The sequence below is a fragment of the Lithobates pipiens genome, unplaced genomic scaffold, assembly GCF_037356315.1.
Source record: "Lithobates pipiens isolate NorthernLeopardFrog02 unplaced genomic scaffold, aLitPip1_a1.2 Scaffold_94, whole genome shotgun sequence".
In the NCBI taxonomy this organism is placed as follows: domain Eukaryota; kingdom Metazoa; phylum Chordata; class Amphibia; order Anura; family Ranidae; genus Lithobates; species Lithobates pipiens.
This window is the reverse complement of record NW_027507917.1, coordinates 1,032,248-1,059,174: the sequence shown is the minus strand read 5'-3', so window position 1 is coordinate 1,059,174 and position 26,927 is coordinate 1,032,248. Positions and strand designations below refer to the sequence as shown.

At 50.3% G+C, this 26,927-nt stretch overlaps 1 protein-coding gene across 1 annotated transcript; it reads left to right on the top strand.

Annotated features, from left to right (window-relative positions):
* The first annotated feature begins 329 nt into the window (after positions 1 to 329).
* On the top strand, positions 330 to 24,253 carry LOC143973750 (uncharacterized). Its single transcript, XM_077474593.1, has 4 exons — positions 330 to 807; positions 7,708 to 7,937; positions 15,678 to 19,373; positions 23,917 to 24,253. Exons 1-3 carry the CDS (start codon positions 434 to 436, stop codon positions 19,370 to 19,372), a joined length of 4,299 nt encoding a protein of 1,432 aa, XP_077330719.1. The 5' UTR covers positions 330 to 433; the 3' UTR covers position 19,373; positions 23,917 to 24,253.
* Positions 24,254 to 26,927: the final 2,674 nt, after the last annotated feature.

Below are 26,927 nucleotides of genomic sequence, written 5' to 3'. Positions count from 1 at the left end.
TCCACCTAGACCCTCCTACCCGCCCAGAACTACGAAGTATAAGTACCTTGCCAAGACCCACCTACTTACCCATATGTACCAACCAATAAGTGAATATCCCACCTATAGCCACCTACCCAGATGTATTCATCAATTTACATCTCCCATACCTGCAGAATCAGATCTATAGATCAGTAAAATTTTAATACACCCCTCCCCCGAGGAAGCAGGGAGGGGCAGAACAATACCAGAATTTTATGTGTTTTTATTATGCCCTCTGTGTTCTTATATTACGATCAGTGTTGGTCAGGTGACTGATGCCTTTATTTTATATTCCCCTTCCTAGGTCAGTCTGTATGCCGCCACCCACTGGACCCCATAATGTAGGCTTTGGACGCCGGCCCTACCTTCCCGTGATGCTCCATCCGCCAATGGCCTGTCACCATCTGCAGAGATGACGGCTAGTGATCTGCGGGGTCGTCCCTTCTACTGCCGAGAATGGGTCTTACAGAGGCTTCAGCACTGTCTGGAGGGGCTGGGGGGAGCGCAGGCCCCCGGAATCCTAATCACAGGGGCCCCTGGCGCGGGGAAGACGGCCTTGTCTACGGAGATCCTCTGGCCGTCTTCAGAGGCAGGGAAGAACTCTCGCCTTGGCTCCCGTGTCCTGGCACACCACTTCTGTCAGGCGCACACGCATGCCAGTTTGGACCCGCTGCACTTCATACAGAGCCTGGCGCGCCAACTGCGCCACAGCCCGCTCGTCAAAGGCTACCGGGGAGAGGCCAACACCGATGCGTGTAAGGGTGATCTGAACGAGCTATTCAAAAGGTGAGGAAATCGTGCTCCCACCCCTGAGGTTCTCTAGTATATCTGTTAGTTGTAGGCTTTGTATCCCCACCTTCACCTGGTCTGGCAATGTCTCTGTTAGCTTCAGACTCTGTGGCCCCAAAGGTTTTTTTTCAAGTAATCTGCTATTTGTACAAAGTTTGGCCTCCACCTTTTTAGGATCTGTAGTCTCTCTGTACACGGTCTGGTACCTGCGGGTATGACGTATATTTGTTGTAGACTTTTTGGCCTTGTAGTGTAGGGTTGGTAGTGTATCTTCTACTAACGGACTGTATGGCCCCCTGTAATCTGTAAATTGTGTGGCAATGCCCCTGAGGGTCAGTAACCACTATAATGTTGTGCACATGCTATCTGTAGGGTGTATGGTGCCATCCCAAAGACATGAAGTGTATCTTTATATCTGTACCCCCCCCCCCCCCCCCACCCCTGAGAATCTGTACCTGTAAATTGTGTGGCACGGCCCCTGAGGGTCAGTAATGAATTCTCTATATTGTGTATCTGTGGGCTGTATGATCTTGCCCCTTAGACATGCAGTGCATCTTATTTCTGTAACCCCACCCCTGCTGATCTGTAGTGTACCTGTAAATTGTGTGGCACCTCCCCTGAGGGTCTTTACTGAATTCTGTATAATGTTGTTTATCTGCAGGCTGTATAATCCCATCCCAAAGACATGCAGTGTATCTTATTTCTGAGACTCCCACCCCTGAGAATCTGTACTTGTTAATCTGTAAATTGTCTGACACGGCCCCTGAGGGTCAGTAATGAAAACTCTATATTGTTGTCTATCTGCGGGCTGTATGATCTCACCCCTTAGACATGCAGTGCATCGTATTCCTGTAACTCCTTTGCCCCACCCCTGAGGATCTGTAGTCTACCATTAAATAGTGTGGAACTTCCCCTGAGGGTCTATACTGAATTCTCTATAATGGTGTATAGCTGCAGGTTGTATGATCCCACCCCACAGATGTAGTGTAGCTTGATTTTGTGACTCTTTGGCCCCGCCCCTGAGGATCTGTATTGTACCTGTGATCTGTAAATTGTGTGGCACCATGCCTCAGGGTCAGTAATGAAGCCTCCTATAATATTGTGTATCTGCTAACTGTATCAGATGTAGTGTAGCTTGATTCTATGACCCTTCAGCACCACCCCTGAGGATCTGTAGTGTACATGTGATCTGTAAATTGTGTGGCACCATGCCTGAGGGTCAGTAATGAAGCCTCCTATAATATTGTGTATCTGCTAACTGTATCAGATGTAGTGTAGCTTGATTCTATGACCCTTCAGCACCACCCCTGAGGATCTGTAGTGCACCTGTGATCTGTAAATTGTGTGGCACCATGCCTGAGGGTCAGTAATAAAGCCTCTATAATGTTGTGTACCTGCTAACTGTATAATCTCACGGTTTATTTTATTTCTGTAACTCTGTGGCCCCACCCCCAAGGACCTGTAATGCTTTCAAAACATCTCTAAGATCAAAAACAGAAATGTAATATATGTCAGCTTATCTGCCCTTAGGTGGCTGCATTCGTTTTCTTTCTTTCTTTTTCTTTCCTTCCTTCCTTCCTTTTATTTTCTCCTGATGATCCTGCCAGTAACACACACTTCCTGTTCTAGGGTGAAAGCGCTAACTCGCTGTACTGTATGTATGAAGGAGCAGAGTTGTCACCCTAGGACAGCACAGCCTTACAGAACATCTTCCTCTCTCCATAATGTAGGTGGGGGAGGTGTTCTGCAGTCCACAGGGAGATCTTAGAACTGTATAACTGGAGCACAGGAAGTTATCCGCTCACTGGATTATTGGCAGGATCAATAGGTTGTTTTGCACCTATAACAACACGCTCTTAATTGTATATTTCTGGGGTCGGCCATCTAGCTCCTTCCTCTCTGAGTCACGCTCAGAGGGGCTGTCGGAATCTTGCAATGCCTCATGGGAGTTGTAGTTCCACAACAGCTAGAGGGCCAAAGTTTGCCTAACTCTCTAGTATATTTCAATTCTTAACGCGATTCGTACGCACATATATGGCGGCACAGCAGTAGGCCTGTATCTTCTTCTATAAGAGGCTCCTCTCTCGTCCACTCATTACCTGTATGAATGGCACCTGTTTGAACTTGTTATCAGTATAAAAGACACCTCTCCACAACCTCAAACAGTCACACTCCAAACTCCACTATGGTGAAGACCAAAGAGCTGTCGAAGGACACCAGAAACAAAATGGTAGACCTGCACCAGGCTTGGAAGACTGAATCTGCAATAGGCAAGCAGCTTGGTGTGAAGAAATCAACGGTGGGAGCAATAATTAGAAAATGGAAGACATACAAGACCACTGATAATCTCCTTCAATCTGGGGCTCCACGCAAGATCTCACCCCATGGGGTCATAATGATCACAAGACCGGTGAGCAAAAAACCCAGAACCACACGGGGGGGGGGACGACCTAGTGAATGACCTGCAGAGAGCTGGGACCAACGTAACAAAGGCTACCATCAGTAACACACTACACCGCCAGGGACTCAGATCCTGCTTAAGCCAGTACATGTCCGGGCCCGTCTGAGGTTTGTAGGAGAGCATTTGGATGATCCAGAAGAGGATTGGGAGAATGTCATATGGTCAGATGAAACCAAAGTAGAACTGTTTGGTAGAAACACAACTCATCGTGTTTGGAGGAGAGAGAATGCTGAGTTGCAACCAAAGAACACCATACCTACTGTGAAGCATGGGGGTGGCGACATCATGCTTTGGGGCTGTTTCTATGCAAAGGGAACAGGACGACTGATCCGTGTACATGAACGAATGAATGGGGCCCATGTATCGTGAGATTTTGAGTGCAAACCTCCTCCCATCAGCAAGGGCATTGAAGATGAAATGTGGCTGGGTCTTTCAGCATGACTATGATGCCAAACACACCGCCCGGGCAACGAAGGAGTGGCTTTGTAAGAAGCGTTTCAAGGTCCTGGAGTGGCCTAGCCAGTATCCAGATCCCAACCCCATAGAAAACCTTTGGAGGGAGATGAAAGTCCGTGTTGCCCAACGACAGCCCCAAATCATCACTGCTCTAGAGGAGATCTGCATGGAGGACATGGAGGCCAACATACCAGCAACAGTGCGTGACAACCTTGTGAAGACTTCCAGAAAACGTCTGACCTCCGTCATTGCCAACAAAGGATATATAACAAAGTATTGAGATGAACTTTTCATATTGACCAAATACTTATTTTTCACCATCATTTGCAAATAAATTCTTTCCAAATCAGACTTTGTCTGGATTTGTTTCCACATTTTGTCTCTCATAGTTGAGGTGATACCTATGATGACAATTACAGGCCTCTCTCATCTTTTTAAGTGGGAGAACTTCCACAATTGGTGGCTGACTAAATACCTTTTTTGCCCCACTGTATATATGTATGTGTATATATAATGTAGGAGGACTCTTTATTTTATTAGCATTAACCATGCCGTCTATCCGTGTACTTGGTAGTGATAATTTATCACGGCTTTTGTGAATTTCTGGTACTGTAATCTCGTAAAGTCTCTTGAGATTCCCGTATCGGGGGGGGGGGGGGGGGGGGTCGTTCTCCACTGTTTGAAGCGTTTGTAGATCTCTTCACTCCTCCGAAGGAAAAGCGATCTACAAAGCTTCATAACCTGGCATCCAGAGAACGATCTCTGAGAATACCGGAGAATGCAGCAGTGAAACTTTTTTTCAATGCTTCATAAACGAACACCAAAGTATTCTTGAGTAACTAATGTGAAGACTTGGTCAGGAGAACCTTTTTTGAGGTGATGTTTTGTAGCAGGATGGCTTTGCTTTGACACATTTTGCTTTTGTTGAGGGTGATCCTTGCTGAAATGCAGGTGGCAGTACTTGCTGACTTCGGAGGGCCTTATAATGGCTTATCTACTTTCTGAATGAGCCCACTGACGTCATTTCTGCTGCCAGGTGGTGTTTAGTTCCTGCCATTATATATTGTTTTGGGCAGGCCTCTGGATATTGTTTTGTTCTTGCTGCAAGGGTTCCTTTTTTGACCTGTCTTGTTGCAGGGTGACCTTACTGATGTGTTTTTATTTCTGGGTAGTTGTGTTGCCTTAGAGCAGTGGTCTCCAAACTGCAGCCCGGGGGCCGGATGTGGCCCTTAGCTTGCTTTTATCTGGCCCTTGGGGCACCATTTCATTCACTGACACCAACAATTGGGCCCAATGACACCAACGAGGGGCCACAATTCCTCCCAATGACACAAACGATGGGCCACAATTCCTCCCAATGACACCAACGATGGGCCACAATTCCTCCCAATGACACCAACGATGGGCCACAATTCCTCCCAATGACACCAACGATGGGCCACAATTCCTCCCAATGACACCAACGATGGGCCACAATTCCTCCCAATGACACCAACGATGGGCCACAATTCCTCCCAATGACACCAACGATGGGCCACAATTCCTCCCAATGACACCAACGATGGGCCACAATTCCTCCTAATGACACCAACGATGGGCCACAATTCCTCCCAATGTCAACAACGATGGACCCCAATAATGGGACACAATTCCTACAAATGAAACCAAAGCCGGGGTGTCGTTTACTCCAACTGATGCTGGGACTTTTTTTTTTATTCCCAATGTCCACATTCTGGCCCCCCCTAAAGTCTGAAGGACAGTAAACCGGCCCCTTTTTTGGAAAGTTTGGAGACCCCTGCTTTAGAGGAACCTTCTCTGACATGTTATACTGATGTAGAGTCTGCATTTCCTAACACGTGGCTTTCTCATAGTGTGTTTCCTCACTGACGTGGGCTCATTGCAGGCTGGTCTTCCTTTTACGAACATCTAGTCGTATTGCTTAGTGATTTCTATTTTGCCTTCATAAGACCTCATTGCTGAATGGTGCTCAATTTACTGACCTATTTCCTCATTGTAGGCTAGTCCTCCATTTAGTGATGTGGCTTCCTTAATGGCTGGTTGATGGGTGTCCTCATTGTGGGTGGGTTCTCAATTTACTGAGGTGTCTTTATTGCAGGCTGATCTTCCATTTATTGATGTGGCTTCTTTACAAGCTGGTTGATGTCCTCCTCATGGTGGGCTGGTCCTCAGTTCATTGACATATGTTCTCACGTCGGTCTGGTCTTTCATTTTCTGACGTGGCATCTTTGCAGGCTGGTTGATAGGTGTCCTCATGGTGGGTGGGTCCTCTATTGACATGGATCTTTTGTAGGCTGGGTGATGGGTGTCCTCATAATGGGCTGGTCCTCTATTGACATGGTTCTTTTGCAGGCTGGTTGATAGGTGTCCTCGGGGTGGATGAGTCCTCTATTGACATGGCTCTTTTGCAGGCTGGGTGATAGGTCTCCTTGTTGTAGGTGGGTTCTTCATTTACTGACCTGTCTTCATTACAGGCTGGTCCTCAATTTAATGACATGGCTTCTTTTCAAGCTAGTTGGGTGTCTTCATTTACTGAGATGTCTTAATTGCAGGCTGGTCCTTCATTTATCGGTGAGGCTTGTGTGCAAGCTGGTTGGTGTCTTCGTGTTGGGCCTGTCCTCCGTTCACTGACATATGGCCTCCTTACAGGCTGCTCCTTCATTTTGTGATGAATTAGCATCTTTGTAGAATGGTTGATGGGTGGTCCTCATTGTGGGGGGGTTCTTAATTTACTGAGGTGTCTTTATTGCAGGCTGATCTTCCATTTATTGATGTGGCTTCTTTACAAGCTGGTTGATGTCCTCATGGTGGGCTGGTCCTCAGTTCATTGACATATGTTCTCACGGCAGTCTGGTCTTTAATTTTCTGACGGGGCATCTTTGCAGGCTGGTTGATGGGTGTCCTCATGGTGGGCTGGTCCTCTATTGACATGGTTCTTTTACAGTCTGGTTGATAGGTGTCCTCGGGGTAGATGAGTCCTCTATTGACATGGTTCTTTTGCAGTCTGGTTGATAGGTGTCCTCGGGGTAGATGAGTCCTCTATTGACATGGTTCTTTTTCAGTCTGGTTGATAGGTGTCCTCGGAGTAGATGAGTCCTCTATTGACATGGTTCTTTTGCAGTCTGGTTGATAGGTGTCCTCGGGGTGGATGAGTCCTCTATTGACATGGTTCTTTTGCAGGCTGGTTGATAGGTGTCCTCAGGGTGGATGAGTCCTCTATTGACATGGTTCTCTTGCAGGCTGGGTGATGGGTCTCCTTGTTGTAGGTGGGTTCTTCATTTACTGACCTGTCTTCATTACAGCCTGGTCCTCAATTTAATGACATGGCTTCTTTTCAAGCTGGTTGGGTGTCTTCATTTACTGAGATGTGTCCCAATTGCAGGCTGGTCCTTCATTTATTGGTGAGGCTTGTGTGCAAGCTGGTTGGTGTCTTCGTGGTGGGCCTGTCCTCCGTTCACTGACACATGGCCTCCTTCCAGGCAGGTCCTTCATTTATTGGTGAGGCTTGTGTGCAAGCTGGTTGGTGTCTTCGTGGTGGGCCTGTCCTCCGTTGACTGACATATGGCCTCCTTCCAGGCTGGTCCTTCATTTTGTGATGTAGCATCTTTTTAGAATGATTGATGGGTGGTCCTCATTGTGGGTGGGTTCTTCATTTTATTGACATTCCCTCATTGCAAGCTGATTGTCCATTTATTGACATGGCTTCTTCACCGGCTGGTTGATAGGTGTTCTCATGGTGGGCCGGTCTTTCGTTTATCGCCGTGGCTTCTTCGCAGGCTGGTTGATGGCTGTCCTCGTTGTTGACGGGTTCTTCATTTACTGTCATATTGACATATGTCCTTGTTGCAGGCTGATTCCCCCCCCCCCCCCCCAACTTTTATTGATGTGGCTGCTTTTCAAGATGGTTGATAGACCAGCCCACCATGGGGACATCTATTTACTGACATGTGTTCTCATTGCAGGCTGGTCCTCTTGCCACTGGCAGAGCTTCCTCCTCCTTCCCAGAACCTCTTGCTCCTGGTGGATTCTGTGGATGAGACGTGCTGCTGTTGTCGTTCGGATGGATTTGGGGCGGAGTCCAGCTGTACCATCGCGGAGTTGCTGGCCAATCACCATGAGCTGTTCCCACCATGGCTGCTGCTGGTGTGTACGGCACGGAGGCAAAACAAGACCGTCACCAGGATGTTTACAGGTGAGCGCGATGTATGCAAATCTCCCCAGACCAGACACGTAGTTCTAATAGACACTCTCCCTAGACACGTAGCTATGGTACATCTATGACCTGTATGTGTCTACTGTGCAATAGGCCAAGGAAATCTATAGAATAGGGCTGGTTTGAGGATCTTCCCCATAATCCTCCACTCCTTCTGCAGTTATTTCACAACACTCTACAAAGCAAAGTGATGTGCAGTCACCTGTAGGAACCAATCATAATTCACCTTGATTACCCACTAACCGTGGGTGTGGCAGCTGCATTTGTTTCCTTTTTTTTTTTTCCTTTTTCCTTTTTCACTTTTTCGCCTGGTGATCCTGCCAGTAACACTCCTTGTCCTAGAGTGACCACGCCCACTCTTCATACTGTATCTACAGTAAGGAGGAGCAGCATTGTCACCCTACACATGGGTGGGAGGTGTTCTCTAGTCCGTAGTCCACAAAAGAGAATCGGGCAGGGGCTGATACCATTGCAGAGTACTCGGGGCAGCACTGGCTTTCTGGCAAGATCCAAGGGTATTATTTTGCACTTAGTGGGGAAAATAACGATTTGATCCCAGGGGCGGACTGACAACTCATGGGGCCCCCCGGGCAATAGGAGATTATGGGGCCCCCTGGGCAATAGGAGATTATGGGGCCCCCTGGGCAATAGGAGATTATGGGGCCCCCCGGGCAGTAGGAGATTATGGGGCCCCCCGGGCAGTAGGAGATTATGGGGCCCCCCGGGCAGTAGGAGATTATGGGGCCCCCCGGGCAATAGGAGATTATGGGGCCCCCCGGGCAATAGGAGATTATGGGGCCCCCCGGCAATAGGAGATTATGGGGCCCCCCGGCAATAGGAGATTATGGGGCCCCCCGGCAATAGGAGATTATGGGGCCCCCAGGCAATAGGAGATTATGGGGCCCCTGGGCAATCAGAGATTATGGGGCCACAAAGTATACACAAACACACAGTATACAATCACACAGTACACACAGACATGTTTCTATTGGCTGAGAAGGTACTGGAGAGGAGGGGCAGCTATGATCTCTGGATTTTTAGACCAAAAGAATGTTGGTAAGGGACATTTCCAAGACAGATGTAAAAAAAAAACACAATTTTTTTACATACTATCCCTGGTTTTACTGAGGCTGGCAACCCTGATGGGGCCCCCTAGTGGCATGGGGCCCTCGGGCAGTGCCCGAGTAGCCCAATGGTCAGTCCGCCCCTGTTTGATCCCCTGCAGATGTTGTAAGTTTGACCATTTACAAAGAACTGAAGGGTCTATCATTTTTATCATTGGCGTTTTTTTTTATATGATAGAGACAGAATATCAACCAAAAATCCATAAACAACACGTAATAAAAATGTTATACATGGAGTCGCAGTTCAGTGAGTAAAATAAGTATTTGATCCCCCAAGCAAACCATGCCTTAGTAGTTGGTGGAGAAACCCTTGTTGGCGATCACAGAGGTCAGACGTTTCTTGTAGTTGGTGATCAGGTTTGCACACATCTCAGGAGGGATTTTGGTCCTCTCTTCTTTACAGATCTTCTCTAAACCCTCAAAAGAGAAGTATGGGATTTTTTTTTTTTTTTTTTTACAGATTCATACTTACCTAAGTAAATGCAGCATCGGTCCCACAGCACCGCTGTCACTGAGAACCGAGCGATCGAACGCCGCCAATGGCTCGGTTTTCACAACTCCCCCGAGCAGAGAGCTGCTGACTGTCAATCGGCAGCTCTCCGCTCTGCTCCTCCACACTCACTGGAGTGCTGAACTGTAGAGGGACGGCCCGCTGAAAGTCTGAGACGGGTGTCGGTCCAGGCACCTGGCAGATCCAGGCTCCCGTTTTCGGGATGACGCGGTGCCTGGACTGATATCTGTGACGTCAGCAGAGAGCGGACCTCAGCCCACTCTCTGCTGAAAATGGCTCAAAACGAATTGCACTCCTGTGATCCATAGGAGAAGTCCAGCCAAACAAGCTTTGGCTGAACTTCTCCTTTTAAGGTTTCTTGGCTGTTGCCAAGTTTCAGCTCCCTCCATAAATTTTCTATAGGATTAAGGTCTGGAGACTGGCTAGGCCACTCCATTACCTTTTATGTGCTTCTTCTTGAGCTACTCCTTTGTTGCCTTGGCGGTATGTTTTGGGTCATTGTCATGCTGGAAGACTGATCTATGACCCAGCTTCAGTGTTATTATCTTCTCAAAAAGTTCTAAACCAATATTTTCAATACGTGGCCCCATCCATTGACCCTTCAAGGTGGCAAAGTCAGCCTTTAACTTTAGCAGAGAAATAGCCCCAAAGCAACATGTTTCCACCTCCGTGCTTGACTGTAAGGATGGTGTTCTTGGGGTCATGGTAGCATTCTTCTTCCTCCAAACACTGTGAGTCGAGTTAATGCCAAAGAGCTCAATTTTGGTCTCATCTGACCACAGAACTTTCTCCCAATCCTTCTCATTTGATGTTCATCTGCAAACTTCAGACGGGCCTGTACATGTGCTGTCTTGAGGAGGACCTTGCGGGTGCTGCAGGATTTCGATTCATGGCGGTGCATTGTGTTCCCAATGGTTTGTTTGGTGACTGTGGTCCCAACTGCCCTGAGATCATTCACAACTCCTCCCATATAGTTCTGGGCTGATCCCTCACTTTTCTCATGACCACCCTTGCCCCATGAGGCAAAATCTTGCATGGAGCTCCAGACCAAGGGCAATTGATGGTTATTTTGTATTTCTTCCGAATAATCGCTCCAACAGTTCTCCCCTCCTCACCAAGCTTCTTGCTGATGGTCATTGTTTAGGTCTACAATCTGATGGTCCTTGTGCAGGTCTACAGTCTGATGGTCCTTGTGCAGGTCTACAGTCTGATGGTCATTGTGCATGTCTACAGTCTGATGGTCATTGGGCAGGTCTGCAGTCTGATGGTCCTTGTTCAGGTCTACAGTCTGATGGTCATTGTGCAGGTCTACAGTCTGATGGTCATTGGGCAGGTCTGCAGTCTGATGGTCCTTGTTCAGGTCTACAATCTGATGGTCCTTTTGCAGGTCTACAGTCTGATGGTCCTTGTGCAGGTCTACAGTCTGATGGTCCTTGTGCAGGTCTACAGTCTGATGGTCCTTGTGCAGGTCTACAGTCTGATGGTCATTGTGCAGGTCTACAGTCTGATGGTCATTGTGCAGGTCTACAGTCTGATGGTCATTGTGCAGGTCTACAGTCTGATGGTCATTGTGCAGGTCTGCAGTCTGATGGTCATTGTGCAGGTCTGCAGTCTGATGGTCATTGTGCAGGTCTGCAGTCTGATGGTCATTGTGCAGGTCTGCAGTCTGATGGTCATTGTGCAGGTCTGCAGTCTGATGGTCATTGTGCAGGTCTGCAGTCTGATGGTCATTGTGCAGGTCTGCAGTCTGATGGTCCTTGTGCAGGTCTGCAGTCTGATGGTCCTTGTGCAGGTCTGCAGTCTGATGGTCCTTGTGCAGGTCTGCAGTCTGATGGTCCTTGTGCAGGTCTGCAGTCTGATGGTCCTTGTGCAGGTCTGCAGTCTGATGGTCCTTGTGCAGGTCTGCAGTCTGATGGTCCTTGTGCAGGTCTGCAGTCTGATGGTCCTTGTGCAGGTCTGCAGTCTGATGGTCCTTGTGCAGGTCTGCAGTCTGATGGTCCTTGTGCAGGTCTGCAGTCTGATGGTCCTTGTGCAGGTCTGCAGTCTGATGGTCCTTGTTCAGGTCTACAGTCTGATGGTCATTGTTCAGGTCTACAGTCTGATGGTCCTTGTGCAGGTCTACAGTCTGATGGTCATTGTTCAGGTCTGCAGTCTGATGGTCCTTGTGCAGGTCTACAGTCTGATGGTCGTTGTGCAGGTCTACAGTCTGATGGTCATTGTGCAGGTCTACAGTCTGATGGTCATTGTTCAGGTCTGCAGTCTGATGGTCCTTGTGCAGGTCTACAGTCTGATGGTCATTGTGCAGGTCTACAGTCTGATGGTCATTGTGCAGGTCTACAGTCTGATGGTCATTGTGCAGGTCTACAGTCTGATGGTCATTGTGCAGGTCTACAGTCTGATGGTCATTGGGCAGGTCTACAGTCTGATGGTCATTGGGCAGGTCTACAGTCTGATGGTCCTTGTGCAGGTCTACAGTCTGATGGTCATTGTGCAGGTGTCAGAAACCATGAATCAGACTGAGACAGAAGTACAATTAAATCACACTTTTTTATTAATAAAAAGGTAAATAGAAAAAGCGTAGTCAAGCACAGCCAGAGTCCAGTAACCAGATTGGGTAGTCAGCCAGGCCAGAAGTCAGGGAACCAAGAAGAGCAACAGCAAGCAGGATAAGGAGCCCAGAAGGGACGTCAGTAAGCCAGTCTTTAAACAAACTGCAGGAGATGGTTTCTAGTGATGTGACCAAGGCGAAGGCAGATATGAAGTGAGCTGGAAGGCTTTAAGTAGGCAGGTCAGATGAGCATCATCAGGAACAGCTGGTAACTGTGGAGAGAGAAGAGAGCTGGCAATTAGCCGACAGCTGAGCGGCCAGCCCAGAGAAGGAAGGGCTAAGCCAGCCCTGACAGCAGGTCTACAATCTGATGGTCATTGTTCAGGTCTACAGTCTGATGGTAGTTGTTCAGGTCTACAGTCTGATGGTAGTTGTTCAGGTCTACAGTCTGATGGTCGTTGTTCAGGTCTACAGTCTGATGGTCGTTGTTCAGGTCTACAGTCTGATGGTCGTTGTGCAGGTCTACAATCTGATGGTCCTTGTGCAGGTCTACATTCTGATGGTCCTTGTGCAGGTCTACATTCTGATGGTCATTGTGCAGGTCTGCAGTCTGATGGTCATTGTGCAGGTCTGCAGTCTGATGGTCATTGTTCAGGTCTACAGTCTGATGGTCCTTGTGCAGGTCTACAGTCTGATGGTCCTTGTGCAGGTCTACAGTCTGATGGTCCTTGTGCAGGTCTACAGTCTGATGGTCCTTGTGCAGGTCTACAGTCTGATGGTCATTGTGCAGGTCTACAGTCTGATGGTCATTGTGCAGGTCTACAGTCTGATGGTCCTTGTGCAGGTCTACAGTCTGATGGTCCTTGTGCAGGTCTACAGTCTGATGGTCATTGTGCAGGTCTACAGTCTGATGGTCCTTGTGCAGGTCTACAGTCTGATGGTCCTTGTGCAGGTCTACAGTCTGATGGTCATTGTTCAGGTCTACAGTCTGATGGTCATTGTTCAGGTCTACAGTCTGATGGTCATTGTTCAGGTCTACAGTCTGATGGTCATTGTTCAGGTCTACAGTCTGATGGTCATTGTGCAGGTCTACAGTCTGATGGTCATTGGGGAGGTCTACAGTCTGATGGTCATTGTTCAGGTCTGCAGTCTGATGGTCGTTGTGCAGGTCTACAGTCTGATGGTCGTTGTGCAGGTCTACAGTCTGATGGTCATTGGGCAGGTCTACAGTCTGATGGTCATTGGGCAGGTCTACAGTCTGATGGTCATTGTGGAGGTCTTCAGTCTGATGGTCATTTTTCAGGTCTACAGTCTGATGGTCATTGTGGAGGTCTTCAGTCTGATGGTCATTTTTCAGGTCTACAGTCTTGTCCCCGACGTCCTTTGCCAATCTTTGGTCTTGCCCATGATGTTGAGGTTTGAATGGAAGAAAGAGATTCTGTGGACAGGCGTCTTTTATACACATAACGGGTTTTCATTAGGAGAACCTTCTTACATTGACAGGACTAATCTGTGTACCACATGAGCACCTACTGTAGCCAGTCTGTGTGAGCCAGAATTATTGTTGGTTGGTAGGGGATTAAATGCGTATTTTACTCGCTGAACTACAACTCCATTTATAACATTTGTATCGTGTGTTTTTTTCTGGATTTTTGTTTGATATTCTGTCTCTCTTATTGAAAATACAGCTATAAAAAAAAAAATGATAGACCCTTCATTTCTTTGTAAGTGGGCAAGCTTACACAATCTGCAGGGGAGACGATGATTATTTTCCCCTCTGTATATTCCAGTTTAAATTACCTTGTCACCTGGACAGCAATACAAACCTGACAGAGGTTCTGACCCCTCTGTATTATATCCAAAACCAAAGAGCTGAAAAGTCCACTTTAAAACGTTTACTGCAATCTCTGCCACATTCAGCAGGTTTCTCACAGTGCTTCAGGGGTGGGACTGCAGCCTCTTATCTTTTAGTGCTGAACAATGCCATACTACAACAAGTTAAAGTAGCCCTAGCATTTTGAGTAGCTGCACCAGGGCCCTTTGAGACATAGGGGCCCGTTTATGATAGATGTGGGTCAGACGAGTGTTGGGACCCCTTGTACTGTCCTGTAGAGCTGGATATGGCTCATTTCTAAGTAGCTGATTGATATTATCCATACATAAGTGTTTCACTTGGCTAGTAGTTGAATGGGGGGGGGGGGGGAAGAAATGATCTCGTACAGGGGTCCCTAGAGTCCCACAGTAGTATGTTTATGTCCCCTTGACAGATGACATCTAAAAATGTCCTATTTGGCTGCAGGTTATCGTTCAGTATAACCCAAGTTTTCTTTATTGCATGTATGAGGTAATAAATTCCATTAATTACAGGATATACATTATTCACATCTTATAGGTCAAGGGTCTCCAAACTGTGGCCCAAGGGCCGGATGTGGCCCTTCTGCTTGCCTTTATCTGGCCCTTGGGGCACTACTCCTCCTAGTGACACCAATGATGGGGCATCATTTTCATTCACTGATGACTAGCAATTTTCTGCTTTTACTGGCCACAGTCTGGCTCCCCTAAAGCCTAAAGAACAGTAAGTTGGCCCTTTGCTCAAAAAGTTTGGAGACCCCTGGTATAGGTGATGTAGTTTGCAGTAGAGCTGCCACGACGAGTCGACGTAATTGATTAAGTCGACTACAAAAATACGTTGACGTGCGTGCAGGGCGTCGATGCGTCAGTGGTGGCAGTGCTTAGTATCTACCGCTGCCCTCCGTGCCGCCGTCCCCCTCTCTTCTCCCCCTCCGTGCCGCCGTTCCTAGGGGTGCAACGGATCGTCACCGATCTGTGATCCGAGCGCACATGCCGCGATCCGCGGTCTCGGCCTTAGGAAAGGCTGCGGCTTCAGCCTAGCTCCGAAGCGGCGGCCATCTTTCTACACCCAGGCGTTTACAATGTGATCGCTCCGACGGAGCGATCACTTGTAAACCAACCGGCGTCATGTTTCTCTCTCCCCTCTCTGTACTGATCTGTGCAGTGGAGGGGAGAGGTCGGATGGAAGCAGCCATCCCTCCATACCCAGCCAATACTCTGCCAGCCTGATACTCTGCCAGCCAATACAATACTCTGCCAGCCAATGCAAAACAATACTCTGCAATACAATACTCTGCAATACAATACTCTGCAAAACAATACAATACTCTGCCAGCCAATACAATACTCTGCCAGCCAATACAATACTCTGCCAGCCAATACAATACTCTGCCAGCCAATACAATACTCTGCCAGCCAATACAATACTCTGCAATACAATACTCTGCCCGCCAATACTATACAATACTCTGCAATACAATACTCTCAAGGTTATCCAAAGGATTAATTAGCTAATAAAAAAAACCCACTAGATTCATTAAAAGATAAAAATAAAAAAATAATCGGATAGTCGTTGACCAATCGAAAAAATAATCTATAGATTAGTCGACAGACAAATTAATCGTTAGTTGCAGCTCTAGTTTGCAGATCCCATTGGTAATTATCATCCTTTTTGTTTTCTGCAGGTTTCCGGAGACTGTGCCTGGACGACCTCCGCAAAGCGCACATTGTACGCGACGTACAGCAGTACATCCTATGCCGCCTGGACTGCGAGGAGACTCTGCGGCAGCACCTGACCCTGGACACCGCCGAGATGCTCAACCAACTTCACATAAAGAGCAACGGCTGCTTCCTGTACCTGGAACGCGTACTGGACGGGGTGTCCGAGGGCACCATCCTCCTGAGAGAGGTCCGCCATATCCCCGGAACTCTGAACGGGCTATACCTGTGGCTGTGCCAGCGATTGTTCTCCGGGCGCCAGTTCTGCCAGGTGCAGATGCTGCTGAATGGCATCCTGGCATCACCATCTCCGATCTCACCTTCCCAGCTGCACAGAGCCGTGTGGACCAAACAAATGAAAGGCTGGAGCACCGAGGACTTTAACAAGGTCTTGGAGTCTATCTCCTCCCTGCTTCGCCCGGCGGGGGTCTCTCGGAGTTGGCTGGTGCTTTTCCATCACAGCTTCTCAGAGTGGCTGCTGGACGTCAAGTACTGCACACAGAAGTATCTCTGCAGCATACCTGAGGGCCACAGCATGCTGGCCATGAGCTTATCAACAAGGGCACCCGATCTGTCCCCTACCGAGGTCCAACAACTCGCCAGGCACCTCTTGATGTCTGATCTCCGAGGGCTGGATCCATCTCACCTGGCTCTATGGCTTTTGTGGACCAGGGTGCCCGTGTCAGACTGCCTGGCCTCGGACATTCCTCTGGAACTAGAAGTTTTGCAGCTGCTGCTCTTGGCCAAATCTACAGTAGATGGAGTTTCGGCTGTAGAAGACTCTGGGGCTCTGAGAAAGACCCTAGAGCGTGGCGGCTCTATGGAAATGTTATTGGATGGTGGAAGTAGCCTCAACAAACGGGATCGAGCAGGACGGACCTTGCTGGCTGCCGCAGCCCATTCTGGGAATCTGGAAGTTGTGACCCTAATGATTTCAAGGGGAGCTAGTCTAGAGTCCACAGATGAAGATGGGCAAACTCCTCTAGGCCTGGCAGCTCACCAGGGCCATCTCTGGGTGGTTGAGATCCTTCTGCAACATGGTGCCCGTCATGATCACACGGACAGTCGGGGGTGGACTCCCCTGCGGGCTGCCTCTTGGGGAGGCCACACAGAGGTGGTGGAAGCACTTCTGGCCGCTGGAGCTCAGCCTGACATCTCTGGCTGTGATGGACGCACCGCACTCAGGGCAGCGGCCTGGGGAGGGCATGAGGGGCCTGCAAAGGCCCTGCTAAAAGCTGGAGCTGGAATCGACCAGGCTGATGTGGAGGGCAGGACTCCCCTCATGGCTGCCGCATATATGGGCCATCGCTCAGTGGCAGAACTCTTGCTGGATTCTGGGGCTAATGTGAACGCATGTGATTTAGAGGGCCGGACTGCCCTTGCCGTAGCCTGTCTGTGCATGCCCTCTGGGAACACATATCCAGAAATGGTATCTCTGCTACTGGAATATAGTGCAAATCCAGAGCTGGAAGATAAAGAAGGGGTCACACCACTACTGGTGGCTGCTTATGAGGGGAAAGAAGAGGTGGCAGAGCTTCTGCTTGAGGCGGGTGCTGATCCTGATAAACCTGGCAAAGGTCATATGACACCACTACTTGCAGCCGCCTTAGGGGGCCACGCTGAAACGGTGCGGGTCCTGCTTCTGTGGGGTGCTGCTACTGACGTTATGGACATGGAGGGGAGGACGGCACTCCTCCTGGCATCTGCTGCTGCTGGAGGAGAAGAGGCCGTCAGAGTCTTACTGGACAGGGGGCTTAATGAAAATCACCAAGACATACTGGGATGGACTGCACTTCACTGGGCCGCCTGTGAAGGACGGAAAAATGTCTGTCGCACCCTGATAGAAGGAGGAGCCAAGCTGGGCATAAGAGACAGTGAGGGGAACACCCCGCTCCTGCTGGCAGCTCAGGAAGGGCACACAGGCTGTGTAGATTTACTGATTAACCGTGGGTCCCTGGTAGAACAGCGTGGCAGTGACCAAATGACGGCTTTATGCTTTGCTGCTCTTGGGGGCCACAAGGGCACAGTGAAATTGCTACTGAAAAAAGAAGCAGACCCCGATGTTAAAGCCAGTCAAGGAAAGCCCCTCCTGTACCTGCTGGCCCTGCAAGGACTGACGGATGTGGTTGAAATTTTGTTTGACCACAAAGCCAACCCCGAAGTAAGAGACTCAGAGGAACGCACGGCTTTGCACGCCTCCTGCTGGCAAGGAGACTGGGAAATGGCACGGATTCTTCTACAAAAGGGCAAAGCCAACTGCAATGCCTTCGACAAGGAAAGAAGGACTCCGTTACACTGTGCCGCATGGAGAGGGCACATCAATATCGCCCACCTTCTTCTAGAGAATGGGGCTTTCATCGATGCACAGTGTTCACAAGGTGCTACACCTCTCTGTATTGCCGCTCAAGAGGGACACGAAGAGCTGGCCCGGGTGCTGCTGGAGGAGGGCAAAGCCAGCCCCTTCCATGCAGACCATTATGGCCGGACCCCAATAAGAGTTGCAGCAAAAGGAGGACATATGGCAATTGTAAATCTCTTGGAGAAACATGGTGTTCCACCATACCAAGGCTTGATAGGAAAGCGTCCCCAGAAAGACACTATTCAGAGGGAAGTGGTGGAAGGGACTGGTGGTAGCTGGTCTACCCTTTCTCCAGTTTCCACAGGTAGCCAATCACTGGACAACTCTCTAAAGAGCTCCAAGGGATCAATATTAACATCATCCACCTACCACTCCCAGGCAACTGTGCCAGCAGACAGTCTGACTTTTACTCAGCAGGTTCAGCAGCACTCTCTTCCACGCAGCCGTTCACGTCAAGCCGTGGCCCTCACCGGCATGTTTGGTGGCCAAGTGCTTCCTGAACTTAAACCTAATCACATTTTAGCTGCATCAGGCTTGGATCAGACCTCCAACCTGCATCAAGATCTTGTCAGATCAGAAGTGATCAGTGCGCCCTCTCAGAACCCAAGTTCCCCTGACCGTGATTTAAAAAGAAACGGGATTCTCACAAACCCAAAGTATGGAAGCCCCACCTATTCTCGTTTCAAGGCAGGAGATTATGTTCCTCCTCCAAACAGAAATTCCAGCTCCAAGTCTTACAGCAGGACAGCAGACCCTGGGGATGACCAAAATAAGAGTTCTGGATACTCTTCAAGCCCAGCTGGCACTGAGAGGGAACTCTACTACAGGAAGAATGTGGACTCTGCAGAAAACACTAAAAATATTGTGCAATTTTCCGTTAAAACCGGGAGACCGGAGCCTTCACCCCAGATCATTGGGACTTCTATGTCTTCTCCGAAGAATAGTCCCACTTCTTTGACCCCCTCCAAGAAAACTGTGGAACCTGTTTATTCTCCAAATAAGCCCCCAAATCCTATGTCTCCCCCTTCAAGGTGCGAGGACCTGGTCTACTCTGCAAAAAAGCCTGTGGACTTTGTATACTCTCCTAAGAGAACTGCAGATGAGGCGTCCTCGCCCACTAGGACCACAAAGGACCCACAGTTTTGTGGGACCAGGGACCAAACTGGCTCACCAAGCCCATTGAACTCTCCAGTTATATCCATGACCACTATGGACCCCCAGCTCCACCTCAAACAAGCCATCAAGCTGCAATTCGAGGGCCGCACATGTGGGTTCAACTTCAGGAAGGAGACTCCGCTGTGAGGTGGGTACATTAACTGCATGTAGTTTATCACTTGTAACTGCCTTTAATGTGTTGCTTAAATTTGTCAGCTGGATTTTGGTATTTTTTTTTAAATATGGTTTAAACATTACTGTCAGTTTTCTTTGTCATTCCTTTAGAGAGATTTTGCCTAGTTTTCTCTCTTTGTGACTCGTGTACGAAAAAATATGGTTGTCAACATGGTCAGCAGCAACACGGTCAGCAGCAAAAATATTGTCCAACATTTTAAAAATCCCAACTCAAGCCACAACGTCATCTTGGCTTTTGATAGAAGGGTTAGAGTGGCCATTCTCAATCAAGGTTCTCCCAGGAGTTGCTAGGGGTTCCTTGAGCTGTGGCTGATCAACCTCCCATTTGGTGGTGCTTCCCTAGTTTTGGAGCCAACATCACTTGTCCAGCTGCATGACACAAATGATCTTGTTGGCTGTCTAAAAGAGGGGGCATTCTTCCATCAGACCCCCATTAATTGGGTTTAGCAGAGTGAAACCTGAAAATCATTGCAAGGGTTCTTCTGGGGCAGAAATGTTGAGAGAGGCCGAGTTAGAGCCATAATGAGGTCATTTTTGTTGCTGTGGAAATCTTTCCACTTCCTGCGTGGTTGGCAGGACAGAAAGTGAGGTGAACTTTCCTTGGTGGGAAACACAGTTGGCAATTAAAACATAGCAGAGGTTAGAATCCTCCCCAACACTAACCAACACCAGCCACCTAAAAAATTTTGGCTGATGTTGAACTTTATAGGAAGTTTTCATGTAGGGTCATTGTCAAAGCAACAGGGGTGACCTAGACCTACTTGGGTGTCCCAGTTGGACCTAGATTCAAAACTATACCTACTTAGGGGATCCCAATTTGACCTAGACCTACTTGGGTGTCCCAATAGGACCTAGACCTACTTGGGTGTCCCAATAGGACCTAGACCTACTTGGGTGTCCCAATAGGACCTAGACCTACTTGGGTGTCCCAATAGGACCTAGACCTACTTGGGTGTCCCAATTGGACCTAGACCTACTTGGGTGTCCCAATTGGACCTAGACCTACTTGGGTGTCCCAATTGGACCTAAACCTACTTGGGTGTCCCAATTGGACCTAGACCTACTTGGGTGTCCCAATTGGACCTAGACCTACTTGGGTGTCCCAATTGGACCTAGACCTACTTGGGTGTCCCAATTGGACCTAGACCTACTTGGGTGTCCCAATTGGACCTAGACCTACTTGGGTGTCCCAATTGGACCTAGACCTACTTGGGTGTCCCAATTGGACCTAGACCTACTTGGGTGTCCCAATTGGACCTAGACCAACTTGGGTTGAGTGGTGGTGGATGATAGGCTCAGGAAGGGGTGGTGGGTTGAGTGGTTGGGGAGGAGTTGTGGTGGATGTTGGGCTCAGGGAGGATTGGTGGTGACGGTGGTGGGTTGAGTGGTTGGCGAGGGGTAGTGGTCATGGTGTGTGGGAGGCTCAGGGAGGGGTGGTGGTGGTGATGGATGTGGGTTGATTGGTTGGGGAGGGGTGGTGATCGACATTGGTTGCTGGTGGGTGGGAAGCTCAGGAAGGGGTTGTGGTGGTGGGTTGAGTGGTTGGGGAGGGATAGTGGTCATGGTTGGTGGTGAGTGGGTGGGTGGGAGGCTCAGGGAGGGGTGGTGGTGGGTTGAGTGATTAGGGAGGGGTGCTGGCGGATGAGAGGCTCAGGGAGGGACAGTGGTGATGGTGGTGGGTTGAGTGGTTGGGGAGGGGTGGTGGTGGGTTGAGTGATTGGGGAGGGGTGGTGCTAGATGAGGGGCTCAGGGAGGGAGGGTGGTGATGGTGGTGGGTTGAGTGGTTGGGGAGGGGTGGTGGTGGATGGAGAGGCTCAGGGAGGGATGGGGGTGATGGTGGTGGGTTGAGGGGTTGGGGAGGGGTGGTGGTGGATGAGAGGCTCAGAGAGGGACGGTGGTGATGGTGGTGGTGGGTTGAGTGGTTGGGGAGGGGTGGTGGTGGATGAGAGGCTCAGAGAGGGATGGTGGTGATGGTGGGTTGAGTGGTTGGGGAGGGGTGGTGGTGGATGAGAGGCTCAGAGAGGGACGGTGGTGATGGTGGGTTGAGTGGTTGGGGAGGGGTGGTGGTGGATGAGAGGCTCAGAGAGGGACGGTGGTGATGGTGGTGGGTTGAGTGGTTGGGGAGAGGTGGTGGTGGATGAGAGGCTCAAGGAGGGATGGTGGTGGGTTGAGTGGTTGGGGAGAGGTGGTGGTGGATGAGAGGCTCAGGGAGGGATGGTGGTGATGTTGGTGGGTTGAGTGATTGCGGAGGGGTGGTGGTGGATGAGATGCTCAGGGAGGGATGGTGGTGGGTTGAGTGGTTGGGGAGGGGTGGTGGTGGATGAGAGGCTCAGGGAGGGACGGTGGTGATGGTGGTGGGTTGAGTGGTTGGGGAGGGATGGTGGTGGATGAGAGGCTCAGGGAGGGATGGTGGTGATGGTGGTGGGTTGAGTGGTTGGGGAGGGGTGGTGGCGGGTTTAGTGGTTGGGAAGGGGTGGTGGTGGGTTGAGTGGTTGGGGAGGGGTGGTGGTGGGTTGAGTGGTTGGGGGGGTGGTGGTGGGTTGAGTGGTTAGGGAGAGGTGGTGGTGGATGAGAGGCTCAGGGAGGGACAGTGGTGATGGTGGTGGGTTGAGTGGTTGGGGAGGGGTGGTGGCGGGTTGAGTGGTTGGGAAGGGGTGGTGGTGGATGAGAGGCTCAGGGAGGGATGGTGGTGATGGTGGTGGGTTGAGTGGTTGGGGAGGGGTGGTGGTGGGTTGAGTGGTTGGGGAGGGGTGGTGGTGGGTTGAGTGGTTGGGGAGGGGTGGTGGTGGATGAGAGGCTCAGGGAGGGGTGGTGGTGGGTTGAGTGGTTGGGGAGGGGTGGTGGTGGATGAGAGGCTCAGGGAGGGGTGGTGGTGGGTTGAGTGGTTGGGGAGAGGTGGTGGTGGATGAGAGTCTCAGGAGGGATGGTGGTGGGTTGAGTGGTTAGGGAGGGGTGGTGGTGGATGAGAGGCTCAGGGAGGGATGGTGGTGGGTTGAGTGGTTGGGGAGGGGTGGTGGTGGGTTGAGTGGTTGGGGAGGGGTGGTGGTGGGTTGAGTGATTGGGGAGGGGTGGTGGTGGATGAGAGGCTCAGGGAGGGACAGTGGTGATGGTGGTGGGTTGAGTGGTTGGGGAGGGGTGGTGGTGGGTTGAGTGGTTGGGGAGGGGTGGTGGTGGGTTGAGTGGTTGGGGAGGGGTGGTGGTGGGTTGAGTGGTTGGGGAGGGGTGGTGGTGGGTTGAGTGGTTGGGGAGGGGTGGTGGTGGGTTGAGTGGTTGAGGAGGGGTGGTAGTGGGTTGAGTGGTTGGGGAGGGGTGGTGGTGGGTTGAGTGGTTGGGGGGGGGGGGTGGTGGTGGGTTGAGTGGTTGGGGGGGGGGGGTGGTGGTGGGTTGAGTGGTTGGGGGGGGGGTGGTGGTGGGTTGAGTGGTTGGGGGGGGGGGTGGTGGTGGGTTGAGTGGTTAGGGAGGGGTGGTGGTGGGTTGAGTGGTTGGGAAGGGGTGGTGGTGGATGAGAGCTCAGGGAGGGATGGTGGTGGGTTGAGTGGTTGGGGAGGGGTGGTGGTGGGTTGAGTGGTTGCGGAGGGGTGGTGGTGGATGAGAGGCTCAGGGAGGGATGGTGGTGGGTGTGTGATTGCGGAGGGGTGGTGGTGGATGAGAGGCTCAGGGAGGGATGGTGGTGGGTTGAGTGGTTGGGGAGGGGTGGTGGTGGATGAAAGGCTCAGGGAGGGATGGTGGTGGGTTGAGTGGTTGGGGAGGGGTGGTGGTGGATGAGAGGCTCAGGGAGGGATGGTGGTGAGTTGAGTGGTTGGGGAGGGGTGGTGGTGGATGAGAGGCTCAGGGAGGGATGGTGGTGGGTTGAGTGGTTGGGGAGGGGTGGTGGTGGGTTGAGTGGTTGGGAGGGGTGGTGGTGGATGAGAGGCTCAGGGAGGGATGGTGGTGGGTTGAGTGGTTGGGGAGGGGGTGGTGGTGGGTTGAGTGGTTGGGGAGGGGTGGTGGTGGGTTGAGTGGTTGGGGAGGGGTGGTGGTGGATGAGAGGCTCAGGGAGGGATGGTGGTGGGTTGAGTGGTGGGGAGGGGTGGTGGTGGGTTGAGTGGTTGGGGAGGGGTGGTGGTGGGTTGAGTGGTTGGGGAGGGGTGGTGGTGGGTTGAGTGGTTGGGGAGGGGTGGTGGTGGATGAGAGGCTCAGGGAGGGATGGTGGTGGGTTGAGTGGTTGGGGAGGGGATGTGGTGGATGAGAGGCTCAGGGAGGGATGGTGGTGATGGTGGTGGGGTTGAGTGATTGGGGAGAGGGTGGTGGTGATGGTGGTGGGTTGAGTGGTTGGGGAGGGGTGGTGGTGGATGAGAGGCTCAGGGAGGGGATGGTGGTGATGGTGGTGGGTTGAGTGGTTGGGGAGGGTTGGTGGTGGGTTGAGTGGTTGGGGAGGGGTGGTGGGGTGGCTGGTAAGTTTCATAACACGATGAGGACAGGTTTATTGATAGACTCACCAATAACTGTATTTACAGGTCTTGAACCAGAATCGGCATGGCGGAGAGCCGTGATGTGACCTCAGGGATGGTGCGGCAGCGAGGCATCATGGAAGGAGGATGGCTTGTATAGGAGGAGCAGAGAAGACTTCCAGCCTGGCGTGGTGCCATGTATTGCTAGGGCAAGCTTTGCCAACTGCTCCCCCCCATGACTACTAATGGGACTTTGGAAATTTTTACTTTTTTACTGACCACCTCCAAGTATTTCAGAACTTTTATCATGTACTAAAACAGTCACCATTTATACATCATCAGTATGCGAAAGTTTTATATAAATACCACCAACAATAAAAGTGCCTTCTGTTATTAATGAAAACTGTTCCTTTAATGCCCCGCCGCCGTCCTTCACAAAATACTCCTTGGAGGAGAAGTATCTCTACGAGGTTCCTCGTTCCCTCCGAGGTGTCCATGCTGTGTTTTGTCCCAGGTTGATCCATGCTGTGGTTGGTTGATGATCTAGTGGGGGTGACAGGGCCAGGTAGGTGAACCTTCCCTCCCTGGGGGGTGTCTGTGTGGCAGGCCGGACTATGTGCGCTCAGTGGAACCCACACATTGGACCATCTAATACTCATCCAAGGTGCTGAAGTCATGCATGCCAGGCCGGGTGGGAGTAAAGGACAGATTGACAGTCAGGGATGGGACGCCAGGGGAAGTATCACATGACATTGTTTATGCCTACTGATTGGCTGTTGGACCCCCAGCAATGTCACATGGGAGGAGGTCACATGATCGCCCACGTGTGGAAGCATCGGGTATTGTTGGTGCATGCGGAGGAGGAAGGAGGTAGTGCTTGGCGAGGTATTAGATGGACAGTTGGACCTCTTTGCCCTGAGTGGGAATGGTGATCTTGTCTCTTTAAAACATTTAGGGACGGCATTGTAACCATCAACTGGAATTGCTTTGGAAAGAATGTATTGTACGGAAGAGCATATAGGATGCACAGGAGGAGGACTGTAATGTGCAGCGCAGCCAGAAACTGCAGGAACCAAGACTATGTAATGTACACCGTAGGGTGCAGGGGTCAGGACTATGTATGTACACCGCAGGGTGCAGCGGTCAGGACTATGTATGTACACTGCAGGGGTCAGGACTGTGTATGTACACTGCAGGGTGGAGGGGTCAGGACTATGTATGTACACCACAGACTGTAGAGGTCAGAACCATGTAACTTGTGTCAGAGTGCAGGGGTCAGAACTATGTAATGAACAACATATAGTGGTGCAGGGGTCAGGACTGTGTAAAGCACAATATAATGGCGCAGGAGTCAGTACTATGTAATGCACACTATATTGGTGCAGGGGTCAGGACTATGTAATGCACACTATAGTGGTGCAGGAGTCAGGACTGTATAATGCATAGTGGTGCAGGGGTCAACACTATGTAATGCACACTGTAATGGTGCAGGGGTCAGGACTGTGTAATGCACACTGTAATGGTGCAAGGGTCAGGACTGTGTAATGCACACTGTAATGGTGCAAGGGTCAGGACTGTGTAATGCACACTGTAATGGTGCAAGGGTCAGGACTGTGTAATGCACACTGTAATGGTGCAAGGGTCAGGACTGTGTAATGCACACTGTAATGGTGCAAGGGTCAGGACTGTGTAATGCACACTGTAATGGTGCAGGGGTCAGGACTGTGTAATGCACACTGTAATGGTGCAAGGGTCAGGACTGTGTAATGCACACTGTAATGGTGCAAGGGTCAGGACTGTGTAATGCACACTGTAATGGTGCAAGGGTCAGGACTGTGTAATGCACACTGTAATGGTGCAAGGGTCAGGACTGTGTAATGCACACTGTAATGGTGCAAGGGTCAGGACTGTGTAATGCACACTGTAATGGTGCAAGGGTCAGGACTGTGTAATGCACACTATAGTGGTGCAGGGCTCAGGACTATGTAATGCACAGCATAATGGTGCAGGGGTCAGGACTATGTAATGCACACTATAGCGGTGCAGGGGTCAGGACTATGTAATGCACATTATAGCGGTGCAGGGGTCAGGACTATGTAATACACACTATAGTGGTGCAGGGGTCAAGACTTTGTAATGCACACCATAATGGTGCAGGGGTCAGGACTATGTAATGCAGCACACCATAATGGTGCAGGGGTCAGGACTATGTAAATCACAGTATAATTCTGCAGGGATCAATACTATGGAATGCACACCATAATGGTGCAGGGGTCAGGACTATGTAAATCACAGTATAATTGTGCAGGGATCAGTACTATGGAATGCACACCATAATGGTGCAGGGGTCAGGAATATGTAATATACAGCCCAGCTTAGAGTGTATGGGCTATGACTGTCTAACGTAAGATGCTACATACAGAGTGTAGGAGCAGGACTATGTTATATACAGCACAGCACCGTACAGAAAGTGGGTTCAGGGGTCAGGAGTATGTAACATAATTCCCCTTACATGGATGGTCATTATTTGCAAAAACAACCCCATTGTTGGTGTCAGTGGGTGAAAATATAAAATCAGTTTTTGCTGGTATGTTGGCCTCCATGTCCTCCATGCAGATCTCTTCTAGAGCAGTGATGATTTGGGGCTGTCGTTGGGCAACACGGACTTCCAACTCCCTCCAAAGGTTTTCTATGGGGTGGAGATCTGGAGACTGGCTAGGCCACTCCCGGACCTTGAAACGCTTTTTACGAAGCCACTCCTTCGTTGCCCGGGTGGTGTGTTTGGCATCATTGTTATGCTGAAAGACCCAGCCACGTTTCATCTTCAATGCCCTTGCTGATGGGAGGAGGTTTGTACTCAAAATCTCAGGATACATGACCCCATTCATTCTTTCATGTACACGGATCAGTCGTCCTGTTCCCTTTGCAGAGAAACAGCCGCAAAGCATGATGTCGCCACCCCCATGCTTCACAGTAGGTATGGTGTTCTTTGGTTGCAACTCAGCATTCTCGCTCCTCCAAACATGACGAGTTGTGTTTCTACCAAACAGTTCTACTTTGGTTTCATCTGACCGTAT

Coding starts and splice junctions, on each gene's coding strand:
- LOC143973750 (XM_077474593.1), top strand. CDS start 434: ATGACGGCTAGTGATCTGCGGGGTCGTCCCTTCTACTGCCGAGAATGG. Junction 808..7,707: donor CTGAACGAGCTATTCAAAAG/GTGAGGAAATCG, acceptor TTCTCATTGCAG/GCTGGTCCTCTTGCCACTGG. Junction 7,938..15,677: donor CGTCACCAGGATGTTTACAG/GTGAGCGCGATG, acceptor TGTTTTCTGCAG/GTTTCCGGAGACTGTGCCTG.